The 17441-nt window shown below is 43.8% G+C and overlaps 1 protein-coding gene across 1 annotated transcript in view; it reads right to left on the reverse strand.

The window, feature by feature from the left end:
- Positions 1-459: 459 nt before the first annotated feature.
- The window catches only part of SRD5A2 (steroid 5 alpha-reductase 2), a 28311-nt gene continuing 11329 nt past the window's right edge, over positions 460-17441 (reverse strand). Inside the window, exons 2-5 of the mRNA XM_075148144.1 lie at positions 5499-5662; positions 3479-3580; positions 2281-2431; positions 460-1709 (exon numbers count right to left, since the gene is read on the reverse strand). Coding sequence (XP_075004245.1) covers positions 1643-1709; positions 2281-2431; positions 3479-3580; positions 5499-5662 — 484 coding nt within the window. The 3' untranslated portion in view covers positions 460-1642. The remainder of the gene's footprint in view (positions 1710-2280; positions 2432-3478; positions 3581-5498; positions 5663-17441) is intronic.

Raw genomic sequence — 17441 nt, forward strand, 5'->3', positions numbered from 1 at the left:
CCCAGCAACCCCCTTCCCAGTGTGTTTCCAAACGGAGGATTTAAATAAGGAAACAAAAGGAAAATATGTTTGTGGTGCTGATGTGAAACTCACGGCCCGTGCAACAACAATTCTGCTTGCGCCTTATTTCGCCCCTCCCTTACCTTTCCCTACACGTGGCAAGGGGTCCAGCTCTCCTGTGCGCTGTACAGGGACTAGTGCAACGGGACCCAGCCTCAGCTGGCTGCTCTGCTCTGCGGTGATGAAGACAATTAATAATGTGAGCAAAGAAGGGAGGGTTTGCCCAGAAGGTAGAAGCCAGCATGAGCAGGACTTGGTAAGCAACATCACAGAGATTTGTTTCTGCAAACAGTAAGTTATAGGCTAGCACAGCTCTGTGTTTTACATAAATTTTATTGTGTTTTGGAGAAAATTGTGTACAGTCAATCAGGTTACTCCAGCAGCAGGTAGTATGTTTAGTATGTGCGGTCTGGTCTTTTTCTTTCCAGCTGCTCAGCGTAATTCTTAGCAGGATTTTATGCTCTAAAGGGTAACTAAAACTACCAGCATCCGTGGGGACATCTCTTCCTCTTGGGGTTAATGACATTTTTTGGAAAATTCCTAACTATATTCTGAAATTAAGAAGAGACATCCTGTGTTTTTGTGAAAATTCAATAATATCTCTGTATCATTTCCTAACATGAGTATCTGAAAATGTTCTCCGTAGACAAAATGTACTGCCAGTGTTGGAGAACACTTTCTTCAACACAGAGCTTTTTATTTGTTGTAATTTTTGTCATACATCACCATCTCCTCAAGTCTTTTTGTGAATAACAATTGAGTGTTTTTGAACGGACAAATTTTTATTCTGAAAAGAGCTCTGGTTTTGTAAGAGAAAAAAAATCCTAATGGAGCTGCAATCGCTTTAACAAAGTACACTTTAAAAAAACCCTGACGGCTGAAGATTAATCATCTGACAGTGAGGAGAGTGTTGCTTAAGGAAGGAACACAGACATTGTGCTTGTGAGTGCCAGCTTAAGATACTTCCACCTCCGCGTACTTCTCATCGCCTCTGTGCCATGGCACACTGCTCCCAACCTTGTGCCGACACAAGTATCCTCTTGTTGCATTGTGGTTCTGGGAGCTAAGCTGGCTTTTAGATGAAAAATAATGGGCTGAGTTATTTTCTTGACAAAGTAGAGCAAACCCCTACTCTGGTTTAAAGCGTGGCAACCCCTAGGGCAGTGCCGGTAGAGTGAGGGCACCTGTGCTATGGCATGGAGGCAGGAAGGAGCAGCTGCAGAAGTGCTATAAATTGGTGTGGCTGCTGAAGACTTTCTCTGAAGTCATGGGCTTACTTTCTACTTTTCTGCATCAGTTTTTAGCCAATGCTTTTTCTCTGATGTCAGTGCAGTTATATATCCATTTTCCATAAGCAGAACTCCACTGACAAGCAAACGTGTTGTTTGGGGAGTCCCTTTGCCCACAACTATCTGCAATTTCCCCTGTAATTAAAAACAAGAACTCCAGTTCCAAGTCACCTTCTTGTCTGTTACAATCCCAGGTTATCATTTGTACAATCAATTACAGGCAGACCTAACATTAAAACCAGGAATTGAAAAAAGCCCTATAAAAACAGAACACAGAGTCCATATTTCAATCATTAAAAAACAAAAGGAATCAAGGCTTTCCTTGATTTTGGATAGTCCGTAAATGTCTTGAGATAGTACCTGAAAGAAAATAAGCAAGAGAGTGAACCTGCATACATACAAGGAAACTGCACAGTTTCAATACAGCTCAGCTGAGGAACCTTACAACTCCTCCAAACTGCCTTGCTTTGTAACCTCTGTGTGTTACTCTGCAAAAGAGCATTCCGAAACTATTATTTAATTAAGTGAAAGCTGATAATACTGTTAAGGTTCTAACAGACCTAAGTAGAAACTTTAGGAATTCAGAGCAGGGGACCATATCTACTCCAAAGGACTGCAGAGTTGCAAGGGAACCCTTAGGAAAGGTTCACATTTACAAGGCTCAGTAAAAAGAGGCTTTAACACGGTGGAAGCAGTGATGTAACTCGTGTCAGTTTAAATGACTATCATTCAGGCCCACTTGACTCAACAGGGGCTCCAGCCGGCTGCCTGACTTTCACCCAGTCACAAATAAGTGGATACACTTCTTGTACATAGTATTAAATTTCAATCTTATCTTGAATCCTGGCCCTGCTCCTTTGCCCCTCCCTGGCATTTTGCAAAGTGCACTCCAAGAGCAAGCAGCAGCATACAGCAAGAAACAGTTTGATACCTGTGATGGTGATAAGCACGCGGCCCGATGCAACAAAGAGTAAAAAAGGCAAAGGCGAAGGCTGGTAGGGACCAGGTTGCTATGGCAAAACCAAACCATTCCACAATTTCTCCAAAGTAGTTGGCTCCAGAAACATAGGTGAACAGTCCCCCTGCATCGACAGACAAAATATGTAATTTTTACAGTCATCTCATGTACATGGAAGGTTCTTTCCATAAAGTCAGCAGCAGAATACGCTATCTTTCTTATTCAGAGCCCATAACAGCAACCTAAACCCACTGCCCTGAAGCCAGTGGAGCCATGCCAAAGGAGGATCTTGCGCAAGACTCCTGTACAAGTACAAGAATCAAAGGTGATTCTAACCCAGAGGCTTCCAGCACTTCCACAATTATTTATTTTCATATGGTAAAGGACTTAAGAAAGCCCATTATTAGATTTAAATTAAAATTATTAACATTAGTCAACTCTCTTCAGGCCCTAAAAAATATTTTGCAACTCCACTACCTTTGGGGAATGCAAAATCTGGATCTCAGTTTTGCATCTTAGCTAATCACAACATCTACAAGAGGCAGGTAAGTATTGGAGGTGAGAAACTCTGGGGGAGAGATATTACCATCCGTAACAAGCCAGCAGAAGGAGCCAAAACCAGAAAACTCCTGGATCCCCATCCATATTGCTCTACAGAGCTAGACATTTCCTGGTTCACTGCTCTGGCCCACGGCCACTCTTCCTCACCAAGACCCACCTTGAAGGAGATGGAAAGGAAATTCTGCATCTTGCATCCTTGGTGTTATTTTTTCACCCTAAAGCTTACACTTTGAAACTCCCTTTTGCAGTATAAGAAGTCCATTACTACTTCTTCCTGGGCATGGAGAAGATATTATTTCTTTTTTTGCAGCTGCCTTTTACGAGGTTAAAATGCTCTTTCTATGTCCCCCTTCAATCTTCTCTAAATTAGCCAGCCCATTTCCTAAAGCCTCTCCTCACAGCTCCTGTTTTCCAGATACTCTTGTTGCTTCTCGTGGACTGTCTGCAGCCAGCTCACGCTAGTCCCTGCAGCTCAGAGGGGCCCTGAACCGAGTACCTGTGCGATACTGGCATCTCTGCTATTATTGTCGCTTTGCTGTGCATTCAGTCAGAACACATTATCTATCCTGCTGCCCTACTTTCTCCAAGGAGGTGGGGGATAAGAATATACCTTGAGGAATCTTGTAAGTGACTTCCCCGGGTTTCCTCAGCTGGCGCAGCAGGAGATCACTGTGAATGTTGATTCCCATTCCCAGCAGAAATAAGAGGAGGCCTAAGAAACAAACAAGAAATGGATCAGAAAGACAGCTCTGCCTAGTTATCCCTACTTAAGCACATATGTAGGGTTTATCTTTGGAGCAGGCAGATAGGAGACCTAACGTGAGGTGGGTGGATTCTTTTTCAAGTCAAAAGATGCGCTGCTACTGAGAAGGCTACTGAACACAGGAGGCTGGTGACAAATAACCCTATATCTCTGTGTCAGTTGTGGGATTGCAGTCCTCTGGGATCACCTGCATTGGATAGCTTCAGTGTGGAGAGCAACTCTGGACAGAACGATGACCATCCTGAGCACACTCTTTTGTTGGTGAGACCAGAGCTGGTGTGACTTTCAGCTGGTGTGAGAACTTCCCAGCTGGCCATAGTCACCATTTATTGAACATCAAGGAGGGGCACAAAGTGTACCCAGCTGACACTGCTGGGTGATGGCAGCCAGCCACGGCTGTGGACGTTACTGCAGAGTAACCGCTGGGCTGTGGGCAAGTACCATGACCCTCATTTTACAGCTGGGGAAAGAGGAGCACAGAGAACACAAACTTATCCAGCACATCACCGGAGCCGGGAAGGGAACCTACACCTCAGCGCAGCTGAGTCCACTGCCAGCGAGGCTGCTTGGACATGGGCATGGGCTATGGGCATGCACATGGAGCGGTTCCTCGCTGAAGGATGCTGACAGCTGCTGGCCAGAATGATTCATTGACCGTACCCCATTTAGCTGAAAAACTAGAGGCTTTTGATTGAGAAACTCTGCAGGTGACATGCCCCACATTTCATGCCACATTAGACACTGAGAAAACCACCTCTGACAATGACTGGGAAGCAAGGAAAGAAATAGAGGTGGTGTGTGCTATGAAGTATAGAAAAAAGACCAAGTGCTGATAGAACCTCAACACTTCCAGTAGCAACAGAAAGTTGGTAAGGGTCTGTAGGGCAAGAATATACTGTTTGTTTTTTATTTAATATTTCAAGAACTGCTAATGCTGATCTCCTTTTTGTTTTTCATTAAATATCTCTTTTATTTATCATGCAAATTATGTGATGTGGTGTTTTCTTTGTTGGGTATGGGAGCTCTTACTAAACAACGTCCAGGATTTTTAATATGTGATGCTGTCTGAAAAGACTGAACTTGCATCCACAGTCTGAAACAGGGTACAGAAAGTACCTTGGTTATTTTGTACTTGTCATATCCAAAACGTTTCCTCAGACCTCCATGTTAATCTTCATTTCTATGTGTGCATTTAAAAAACCTCCTCTGTGCAGCACCAAATGTGTAATGCCACCTGGCTGCTCTTGCTCAGTTATTCTCTCAGGGATTTTACAGGGTGAAATTCAGCTAGGCTATTAAGTCACAGAATATAAAGGAACCATATTAACATACAACCAGACTGTGCATGATCTCTAATCTTCCCATGCGCCCTACACAAGAAAAAAGAGCCCTTTGTCTCTAAAGCCTCATTTATGCTGGGGTTTTGCCCTTCTTTTCTCTCTCGGTTGGAATAGCTGCATCAAGCGCAAAGCTTCCTGGCGGGGAAGAGAAGGCCACAGTTTGCGCTTGCACATGGCCACTGCTGAGTGGACGCTTCTGGCTGAGCAAGGGCACATCCCCGTTCAGCTGAGGCCTGAGGTTGCATCTCCACAGCCGGTAGCAGCGGGAGGCTCTGGAGTGGTGTCAGTAAAACAAGGCTGGTGATTTGAGACTAACACATAACATCGTACGCCTTCAAAGGTGGCTGCCTCGCAGAAAAAAAAAAGTCACTGCACATTTATTTATTTTATCTGGGCCAGCAGGAAGGTTTTATGCTGATTTCCATCACAACTGATTTGACTCGTGTTCAGTGAAGATTAGGACATAATTCAAAATGCTTACAAATTACTTGGAGATTAGATCTTGGGAATCCTGCAGCTGTAATTACCTGATGTAAATCTGATGTCGGTGCACCAATCGTTTGGATATTCAGCGCAGTAAATCAGGTAGTACCCCTGGAGGAAGCCATTATAGATACAGAATAACGTGCCAAAGAAAAGCAATTGCAGTGGGAAAGGTCTGCCTCTAGTGAAGAAGGGGTAAATAAATGTCCTAAGGTAGATAAGAAAACAAAGTCAGGACATTACGCGTGATAACATTGTATTTGCAATTTCTCTGCTGTAGGAAAAAAGAACTTTAACAAAACGCAAAATATAAAAAAGGTCAATAAAGATAAAAAAATGGAAAACAACTGCAACAAAATAGGATCAGCAACTAATGGGAACAAGAAATACTGCAGATACCCACATTTTTCTGGTCTTTCAGGATTGCACACAAGGTGGGAAGCTAGAAACCTCATCCAGATTCACTGCCGCCTTGGGAATGTCCCTCTGCCTTCCTTCTCCCTTGTTGGTAAAATGAGGAACTCATGCCCACAAACGGTATTTTCGTTTTAAGACCTTGCTGTAATGCTGCAGAGGGCCAAGCAAAGGATGCTGTGGAGGCACACGGGCATACTGATGTTCAAACCAAAGTAGCAGTAGAGGGACAGTGCCAATTACAATATTGATTCCCCAAATGAGCGTTACTATGCCATAAGCACTGTGGAGGAGCTTTGTTATGGAGAAGACATTCCTGATCCCACTATGAGGACCAATCCCTGAGGGCTTTAGCCCATGGTGGCAGATGGAGTTGAAGGCAGTGTCAAGACCCCTCTGGCTCTCTCATCCCCCGCAGTATATAGCCTAAGCTGTAATCCCCTTTCCCAGCCTCTCCCACTCCACTCAGAGACCTCCGCTCATCTCCAACACACAGCAGCTCTGTCCTGCTCTGCTCAGACACTTCGACGCAGAGGCAGAGCAATGTTCTTGGCTGCTTGGGGGAGCTGCTTTGCCTCCAGTCCCTGCCTCTCCTCCATGCTTTCAAACTTTTCCTTAAAATAAGAAAAGCTAAACCCCTAAGTTTAATATGCTAAACACCAAGATTTCCATGCAGCTCCAGCACCTAGGGCTTCCTTAGACAAAAGCTGTGCTAACACTAGCATTAACGTGTGTAGGAGCAAATAATTTGTGTTTGTATAGTTTTAATTTTCATATACCTTTGGTTCAGGTGGGTGTATACCTCTTGACACTTTGGACAATCCATATCATCCTTGGGAGAGTGAAATGGAGAAGTTATATTCATATTTGTTAGGTATTTTCTTCCTTGGCCAATTAAGTTCTGTGTGTGGTAAAATCTAGACTCTTCATTTCTTTCTTTTGCCCTCTTGGGCTTTCAATGGTGCTCATCATACCAGTATATGAGCATTGTTGATAAATAAACCACATCCTGGGTTGCCAATATCAACTTAAGCAAGCTGAGGCATAAAATGTCATAACATTATAAATCTAGATTAAATCATACTGAGCATATCTGAAAGTGAGTAAGCAGAGTACAAGCGACAACATGTTAATGTATTCACTGCTTTCCAAAGCAAGGTAAGACACATTTCCAGCAATTAAGACAGCTGTAATGCAGAAGTGCTAAATATTTCTAAATATAGTGAAACCTAAGAGGTATGGAAAATATTTTTCAGACAGTGGTACCACATTTGTCATATTTATTACAGTATGGAAAGGAATGCTCTTTGGAGTAATGTTACAAATAATTATTGGTTTTGCCCTTCGGGAATGGGATGCTGGGGTTACGAGTAGGCGAGGCGAGGATTTAGCAATCCGACCTGCCTGTCGAAGTAATATTGACAAATTGGACCTGAAGAGCTATGAGAAAAAGTGGGAAACTTGCAGATGGAAACTTGGAGAAAGCAAATATAGTATAGAAGAGAGAATCATATCAAACCACACAAAGTGAGTTTAGGAGGAGAATTTGTACAGCAGACTGGAGTGGGACTTGCACTGCTTTATCCTTTGTCAAAACCAGTTATGTTTGAGAGTCTCTTAATTTTTACAGCTGATGCAAACAGAAGTTTCTAGCACGAGCTGGCATTTCTCAGCTCCCAGCAAAGTTGATTGTTGCCATGGTGCTTCCCGATGTTGCTGTTACAGGATAAAGGTTATAGGCCTTTGAAAGGTGACTTATCCTGCAGTAACAGGAGGGCAAAAATCAGCCATAGACCTATCTACCGTGGATGCGGTGGATGCAGGACAGAAAGAACATGGATGCAAAGTAGAAGTGCAATCGCAGGGGAGCCAGGAGGCATCAGCTTGGTTTTTGTTGAGGGAGTGAAATCCTGGCATCGCTGAAATCCCGCCTCAGAGCAGTTTTGAAAATCCAAGTCAGGATTTCATCCAAGAATCTTTGTTGCGGAGCAACTTCTCCAAGGAACTCTCCTTGGGTCTGTAAATCCAGAGGCCAGATTTGCTTCTCTGTATCTGAACAATGCCCTAAGTCTTTGTTTTAATACAGCGCTTGTCAGCTCGTACTACAAAGCTACTTCAGGGTGCACAAACTATTCTTGATGGGTTTTGAAAAAGCAACAGAGATAAAGTGGGGACATTTAATAGGTTTAAATATTCCATGGAAAAGTCTGCGTCTCTGCTGGAATTATTTTGCAGTGTGAAAATCAAAGGGGGTCTGAAGGCCACCATTTTAGAATAACAGAACAAAAACTGACCTTTTGGATTTAGACCAATGACAAATTTGACCTTTTTCTTCAGTGCAGTATTGATGACTAATCCTTTATTCCTTTATTATCTTTACTGGCCAAAGGCACTGACTAAAACATTGCCAACAGCTTCTTTTAAAATGAGTGAATAATAAATTATTCATCATCTTCTCCATCATTTATTTTCCAGAAGAACAGGTTTTGAAGAGAAAATCATTTGACATTGCATCAAATTTCATCCTAAAGGTATTAGTCAAACTCCTTGAAAACTCCAGAGACCGTCACCCGAATGGGGTGAAACTATAGGTTTGTTCTTCTTTCCACAGAAGGTGGAAATCTTTTCACAAATATTACCATCATCCACTAAGAGTGGGCTCTCAGTCCTCCTCCAACAGCTTGTTAATTGGAGGTGTTTATGCTGCTGCTGTGTCTTCTCCTCCCCGGGGCCCAGATGCAGTAGGTCAGATAGTAGCAGCTCACGTTTTCCAGTCTGGAAACTCGAGGTGTTTCCAGTGCTTATGAGGTCTTTCACACCTGAGGCAACTGGGTCAGGGGCTCAGGGCTGGCGGCTAAGAATGGGGGGCACCTGGCTCCCTCCCACCCTGTGGGTCACCAGCCTGCTGCTTATCTGCCCATCTAGCCCTCTGCCACCAGGCCCTCTCCTGGGTCTAACTGGGATGAAGTAGGGGCCAGGAATCGGAGATGTTGCAAAGGCGGGCAGGGCTGTTGTGATGCCTTCCCTTTGAAGGCAAGTGCTGGCCATAACCCGGCTTGTCCTACCTGTGCTTGGGCACTGTCTGAATGCCCTGTGACCCTGGCCAGCCTCCAGAAGAGAGTTATGGACTTCTCCTGATCAGGGCTGCTCTGAGTCCCTGCAGGGATTTTTCGGCACCCCTTGGAGGATGGGGGGCAGGGCCTGCCCTGCATCCCTGGTGGGGATGAACCAACATGCGGAATGGTGCCTGAGAACCATTTCCACACAGTCCGGGCTCCACAAACTCTGGTTCCTCGCTTGTCCCACCCAGATGTAAAAAAGGTGAGGAGAGCTGGTGGTCCAACTGAGGCCAGGCTGCCAGGCCCCTGTGAGGGCGATGCCTTCAGGGCCCTCGCAGCTCACGTGTACACTGAGCTGCCTCCACGGCCGGCTGGGGCCGTGCCTTCGAAAATGCTCTGCTGAGCGGTGGGTATGGGTGCAGTTGTTGCAGGGGTCACGCAGGCGGGCGAGCCGTGCCCCTCCTGCAGGGGAGAGACACCCTGCTACATTGAGAGGTCATGTTGCACCTCCTTTTCTCACTCCCTGAAAACTCCTTGCTGAGGTGCTGTCTGCAATTCTCACCGCTTTATTGGCACCTTCTCAACCAAAGGCCTTTCTAACTCAGAGGACACCTCTCTAGACTCTGCTGCAGCTCCCTTCTTAGGGGGGTGCTTCCAGTTTTCTTAGTTTGTACAAATATCTGTACCCCAGGTGATAAGCAAAACTATGTGATTTGTGTTACACTAACTACAGACCAGTCAGACCTGAAAGGACTTCCCTGCTCTGAAACGGTGGAGTTCCCTTCGATCTGTCTTGTGCACAGGTTGAAAAGATTGGTGTCCAAACATTACACCGACCTCAAACCAGTTTTATTTGCCCTGACAATTAACAGCATAGGAGTCTTTGCCATAGGTTGTCACTGGAATCACATTGCTGGGGAGCTGCTGGCATCCTTGGCATACCTCACCACTTGGATGAAGACTCAAGATGTTCACAAACACGATGGACTTCTGCCTGGGGTTTCTGTGATGTCCTGCACAAAGCCTCTAATTATTCTGGAGACTTACGGATGTCAAATGACATGTCTCAAAGACATCTGCTGCTGAAGAGTCTGTGCTAAAATCTGCACATACTTTCTCTTTTTGAGCCCAATCCTGTAGGTTATTTGTAGATTGCACTCTGAGATAATTTTTAACTTTCACTATTTTTGAGTTGTGTTACACTGATTCTCATTGAATACTTATAGAAGACTGTCAAGTCTATTCTCCATGTATAGTTAACACCAGGGCACAATCTGGCACCTAATTTTCCTGTGCCCAATTCAAAATTTTTCAGTTATCCCAGATTGGGTTTAAACAAATGTACCAGTTAAAATGTCAGTTCCAAGCAGCAGGCAATCTTGCTATTAGTTCAAAGAGAAAGTAAAACAAAACACCCCAAAATACTTTCAAAAGTGAAACAAAGCTCCCCCTCCATTTTAACCCTCCCTTATCATGATGTCTACAGATGCCCCAGCATCATAAACCGAGGTAGAGCCTCCTCACCCCTCATGTTCCTTTTCTCAAACATCCTACCCTGAGATGCTTTGCCCTTCCCCGCTTACTCGTATGGACTCTGCAGTGGCCCGAAAAGGTCAACAAGCCAGGAATATTTAAACAAGGAGAGCAAGTAGGTTATTAGCAGCCACTTGTACAGCGCAGGGTGGACCGTGTCCCTTTTGTTAAGAAGGTGTGCACAGTGAGACATGTTCTGGCACAGCCTCGGGAACAAAATCTGAGCTACGACCCAGGTCATGCACACACCAGCAACGCTGGCAGGCAGGAATGCTGGACTGGCCGTTAAGCCTCTGGCAATACCCACTACAGGTACAGGACAGATGGCAGATCTCTCGACCGCAGTATTGCAGTTGTGTCTCATCTCCTGATGTAAGGAAGGCTGTCAGTTCAGGAGCTGAGCTTTTTTTCTGGAGCTGATGTCTAGCTGCAGCTGCCTGCGGAGCCCGCCGGTGCAGAGGGTGCGCAGCGGCTGTGCATGCCACTGGGTGACTGCCAGCTGCAGGGCATGGTCTTCCTCGCTGGGGCTGGGGGCCGCTCCGTGCCTGATTCCTGAATCACTGGGACTGTGTGAAACCATCAGATAACTGTAATCACTTGCTGGTCCACGGCCCAGTTTGTAAACTCATCTTAAATCATTGTCCAGTGACTGTGATGGGAGCAAGAGAACTCCCTTTTTATTTTAATCATGCAGATTTACAGATCTAGTTATGACTAACACAAAGTTGGAATCAGCTCTCCTTTCCCAGCCACATGCAAAACATCCTACTTCCATGTTCCTCCAAAGATCTTTGGACAAACTTTTGATGACTATAATTTAAGAAACAAGAAAGCTAGACATATTACCGAAAAGCTTACAATTCAGCTGTATAAAACAATAGTAAACCTGTCATGTCAGGTCCATTTCCAAGTATTCTGTCTCAAAAAATTTGCTCAATCTACAATCCTTGGGCTGTTTGTGGCCTAATTATGAAATTCATCCAACCTGAAGCCTGTTCATAGGGACACTCTTTCTTTGTGGTCTCTTGATAGCAGGTTGAGGGTTGGATGAAGACTTCTGGCAGGAGCACACTCATCTTTCCTGGGCAAGAGACGCAGGCACACACCCGATCAAGGGATGGGAGAAGGACTGAGGAAACCCTGAGACAAATGGCACCATGCTTGGGTTTGAGGAGTTCTTGAGAAGAAGGGCAGTGGAGAGCAGAAAGTCTGGGCAGCACTGATTTAAGGCAAAGACAGCAGAAATGCAGAAGGATTCAGTGGCAAAATAAGATTTATGTGGGAGAGACTGCCATACTGAACCATTGGGGCTGCTGAATTTGGACTGGAGATTTATGAGAACAGACATATTAGAGATAAAAGATAACATACAATATTAGGAAAGAATTTATTTGGGAGAGCTGAATAGCTGTGACCAAGAGTTTTCATACTGAAAGGAAGTAAGTTTGAATGCAATGAAAAGAAACGTCTGTTAAATGCAATATAGAAACAACATTGAAGCAAAGAGCTCAGTAGGACTGGGAGAAGGGGGATAACCACAGGTTACAGACACAGGCAGGTCCTTTAATAAAGAGAAGAAAAGTCTAATGGTTTGGAATACATATTCATTTTCATATATCAGAGGATAAATAGTATTCCATTTAAGAAAGGCAGAAGGCAGCAGCTGCCCTGGGCAACAGACCACCTTTTACTGCACTTTCTTTTGAATAATCTGATATTGGCTTCTGCCAAGAGAGAGTATTGACTGTGAAAGACCTCTGCTCTGATCCTGTGTGGTAACTTCAGGGTTTCATGATGTCTCACGACTTATCTAACAACATTACACACACACTGAACAAGTTAAAAATGATTCTTCCTTGTCACTGGTAGAAAAGGCACTGAATCGTGAAAAGCATTGATCTTTTCTACTGGCTTTAGCAGGTATAGGAACAAAACCCTATACTTCAATTATTATGCATTTTCTAAAGGGAAACCAAGAACAAAATTTTTGGGTTTGGTGCATTAACAAGCTGCATCAGCAAGTCACAGTCCGTCAGCAAGTTACACTCAGTATACATTTACATTGGTATATTTGTTTCTCAAATGTTTCCATTTTGGTGTACAAACACCAAATAGGTCTTAAATACCCTTAATTACAAAATATTATTTTATTTATATTTGCTATTAGCTAACCACTTATTTCTTCCTTTTTGTTTGTAATGTGGAAGGAGATATGAATGACAGCTGAACTAAACATCAGGCGACTGATGCAAGAGCCTAGAACCAGCTGTTAATATCTTTCTTGTCATCACCTGCCAAACTGGGAAAAATAATTGGAAAGTCAGGGATTTGTCTTTAAAATATTTTGCTCTTTCATAGGCAAAGAAGTTAAAGTGAAGCTAATAGAGCAAAGGAAATATGTCCTCTGTACAGATCCCTGTTGAAATCAGTAGCATCCCATACAGACCCACAGTTTGTCCTCAGACTCTACACAGCCAGGATCCTGGAGTCCAGGATGTACGGCATGACGGACCTTTTGTCTAAAAAGTCAAATACTAATACTTGTAACAGCCTCCTTGACCTGGAGTGCTATATATCTACAACAGCAGGAGGCAGAACTCATTTCTATATTTAACTTAGGTAATCCTATTTTCTTAAAATACGTTTGTTGAGTGAAGGAATTGACATAAATAGGATATATTATAGGAGAGGGATGGTAGCAGCAGCAGGTGTCCCATGTCTTGACCTTAGTAAGATTTTTTACACTGTCTCACATATCAATCTTATAAGTAACTTGGGGTTTCCTGGTTTTAGAGGATGTTGTTATTTTAAGGCTGCAAAATTGATTGATAAATTATAACAAGGTATAGTTAACAATTGTTCACTATCAAACTAGAAGGATATTTTGAGAGAGCTTCTGCAGAAGACTTTTCTGGTACTACTCGGGTTTTTTTCATGAATGATATGCCTCTGGGGAAAAAAATAATATTCCTAATGTTTGTAGCTGGCACAACTCTGGCAGATGTTGAGCACACCAAGAGTGAGGGCTAGAGTTTACAATAATCTTGAAATACTGCTTTCATAGTAGATTTGATTCAATAAAGACAATGGCAAAATACTACACTTGGGTAAGACTGACCAAACGTCAAAGACAAGCTGGAGAACAGGCTGGATAGTAGAGGGAGTGCTGGTAGGTAGCAAACTGAGCTAATGATGTCAGGCTGTTGTGAAAAAGGCAAATGTTAAAATGTAATGTGGGAACGGGAGTGCTGTCGGATACATCTGAAGGAATCTTTCCCCTTTGCATGGTGTTAATAGGAACTTAAATTATACTGTGTCCAGATGAACTCTGCACTTTATAATAAAGACAAGGACAAAGTGGAAGCAGCCCAGAGAAAAACAACTGTGGTCTAGGAAACGTGACATGTAGAAAGACTGAAGGACTCAGGGTTGTTTAAGCTAACTAAAGAAAACCAGTGGAAGACATTATAACAATGTACAACTGTATAAAAAGTTGCTGCAAAGAAGAAAGGAGTAAAACATTCTTCTTGTCTAGCGGGAACACAATAAGAAGTAACAGGCTAAACAGCTGTATAGAAAATGCAGCTTAGACATTAGGGAAGGACAGAGAAGCACTGGAACATACTAGCTGAAGGGTTGGGGGAATCTCCATCAATGGCAGTTCTTAAGGACAGACCAGACAAACGTCCATCAGGAATGGCATACACAGTCCTTAGACTGATCATCTTTCCTTATTCTATGTATTTTACCCAGCAATTGGAATTCTGGGCTGTTGCAGGCTTGGTCATTGCAGAGCACTGGAGCTCATGGAGTTCTCCCCTGTGCTAATTTCATCTGTACAGGCCAAAACACTGAGAAGAAAATCGAGGACTATATGTGGCCAGGAACTGTCTGGGAATGGGAACTTGGAGCTATCTTGGTGAGAGAGAGGCTCTGACAAGAAGCCGGGGTGTACGGACGAGATCTGGAATTACCTGAGCAAAAAAACTAGCACGAGCAAAACCTTTTGCTCAGGCTGCAGACTGAACTCAGTGCCAGGCCAGTTATCTCAGTTGAAACCCTAAATAAACTTGTCCAGATTTATACTTGTATGAGGATTAGAGGACAGAACAAGGGTCAACATGACTAGATGGATTGTGGTGATGACATGTGCAGATCTCACAGTGCTTCATGCTTACCTCTACTACTTGATAGTATCTAAAGGGCAGCAGTACTTAAAGATTATGAGCATGTTTGTTGTTTTATCTAAGCAGTGGTGTGTCAAAGGCTTAGCCAGCAAAAGCATACATTTCAGCAAGGTACCTCACTTTTCTTCTCCAGGAATAACCACTTGATATTTATGAAGACAGATTACTTTGTTCCTATTGCTAAACTGTGGGTGTCTGCCAAAGGCATAAAATGTGTGCCAGAGTAACTTAACCAGACACTACGCTATGCACTTCAAAAAGCTCACTGCTCCACTGGAGCAGAGAGTTCAAAGAGTTCACAGAGGCTGAGAGTGTGAGCAGAACAAAAGGACGCATCTACATTAAAAATGGTACAAAATTCAAGGATGCACAAATCTGTGCTCTTACAACTGCACTTAGAAAAAGTGTAATTATTTTCCATAAGTGGTTCACATGGGGCTGAGAAATGACCAAAGGAAGCCAGAGATTTGGTAAGCTATCCCTCTCCAAAGCTAAATCTTGGTCAGGCTGTATCCGACCAACATACACTAGACTCTAGAGTTGCAACTAGAGTTGCAAGACACATTGCTAATAGTCTTTAAAATACTCTTAACTGGCTTTTTCCACTCTCGTAATTCCTTCTTTTCCTCTTTTATGTCTAAACTCCTGCTCTGTCTCCATATTGCTCTTCCAGCCTTCCTGACTTGGTCCTTTCTTTGTCCTTCCTTCTTTAGATTCTCACCTCCTTTATGGCTCTTCATGTGCTTTTTTCCCAGTTAGGAGTTGTCCCTCTCACTGCCCTACCACTGCACTCTGCCTCTCTTTATTTTAGTTCTTTCACCTTTGTCCCTCTCCCTTTGCATTTATAGCTGTGTACCTTTAGCAACAGGATTGCTCCTCTTGGGTTTCCTAACAGGTCTTTGTTCCCTCTGCAGCAGCTTTTCTGGATCCTGTAGCTGGAAAGGACTCAGCAATGACACAGGATTAGTATGGTTTATATTGACCTGTACATGAAAATGCATCACACTTCCTACATTATTCTACATTCCATTGGCTTTGCACTGCCTCCGTAGTGTCATGTTTCAATAAACTACAAACTCTTTGCATAATTGGGACATATAACAGCATTCATCTACACAGTTGCTGCAACAGAAGCTGGCTGTTTGTTCCAGAGCGACGTTGGGCACCTGTGGACATCAGGGGAGGTGCAGATCTCCTGGGTGTCCTCTCTCCCAAGTGCCCATGCAATTGGTTTGTGTGAGGGAGGAACAGGCCAGGTACCTGGTGGTGGAGGGTTTCCAGTGCCAGTCTCTAGCTGGGGAGCATGTCCACCCTCAGGCACCTGTGTTCAGAGGCAGAGGCAGCATGCTCACTGCTCCCTCACACAACGAGCAGGCTCCCAGGTGCTTCGCTGGTCGGCCCAAGCAGCCATGTCTGGCAGCAGGGGTCACAGAGCAGGAGCCATGCTTTGGGGCCACAGGAGACTGAGGTACACATCTAAGGACACGGGTGCATGAGGTGACAGCCAGCTGCAGGAGTCTCACCCTCAGCACATGAGACTTGACACATCTGGGTTGTTTATTCTGCTACAGGAAGTAGTTTGAGATTGTAAGCTATGTGTTGCTGTAAAAAAAAAATCTGTGAGAAAACTGAGGTGGTAAACTAAAGCAGTTTCTCTCTAGCTCTGTTTTATAGATGCTCCTGTCAAAAACAGTTCTGAGTCCTGCCTCTGCTGAGAGTCGTCTTTCACCATGCAGCAGGGTAATGGTAGAAGGATTTTTGACCATTTCACCACAGTCCACAGAGTTCAGAAGTGCAGCACCAGGTCATCTTCTTCCTTACGTGTTACTATGCAAAGAATTGCTCTAAGAAACTGAAAGATTCAGCAATAAACCTCTGCAGCAGTTTAGACTTGTTGTGTGTTCGGAAAGTCTTCTTCATAACTGAAATGGTCAGAAACACTGCATACATTTTCTTCCAAAATGGTAAAAAATGTTAAAGCTGAAAATTATAATTTCTAAATCCTTAGGCTCACATTTTGAAGAACATTGGTTGAAATGTCTTACATTTGGAAAGGTAGTAATCCAAATTCTTCTGAACCTGTATGACCTCATGGCATCTGTGGCAGTACATACACATAGAGAGGAACAGAACTGGAAATGGCCAGGTCAGGTCCTGAGTTTGTGCTCACATTAAAATGATCAGAGGACTTAATATCTTCTTTTTTTTTGTAAGGAAAACCGCTACTCTGGGCTGACTCTGAGTCACAGACATCTTTGCTCCCTCCCAATGTGTCAAAAGATTTCCTAACACTGAAAGTTGCCAACTGAAACACTCAACACACAGAAAGTGTCAGTATTAAAGTATCCCTTGATCCTTGGATTTACCCTGATTCTCCCCTCTCACATCATCTCCTTTTCCCTTCCATTTCTTCTCACTCCTGCCCCACCTTCTGCTGTGTTTTTAACAATTCTCCTACTTCTCCTACTTGTCCCTTCCTGTGCTACTTTGTGCTACCTTACCTTTTTATTTCTTCCCACCTTTCTAGCCCTGACTGTGTTTTTTATTTCTCTGCATTCAAGACAACTTGTATTTTCCTAATCCATGCTGCCAGGACTCCAACTAGGAGACCACTTCTTCCCTGTTGAGTATCCTACCAGCCAGAAATGCACGAAAAGTCCTTCTCTGCCCCTCCAGTGCCATCCTGGACAATTCTTGGCTGGATTGCAGGCTTACACACTTTGGTCCTGCTTATAGCCTCAGATGAACCAAAGGAACTGCTCTGCATGGGCAGACTCTAAAGATGTTAGCTGAC

Source organism: Calonectris borealis, chromosome 3 (assembly GCF_964195595.1).
Source record: "Calonectris borealis chromosome 3, bCalBor7.hap1.2, whole genome shotgun sequence".
Classification (NCBI taxonomy): Eukaryota; Metazoa; Chordata; class Aves; order Procellariiformes; family Procellariidae; genus Calonectris; species Calonectris borealis.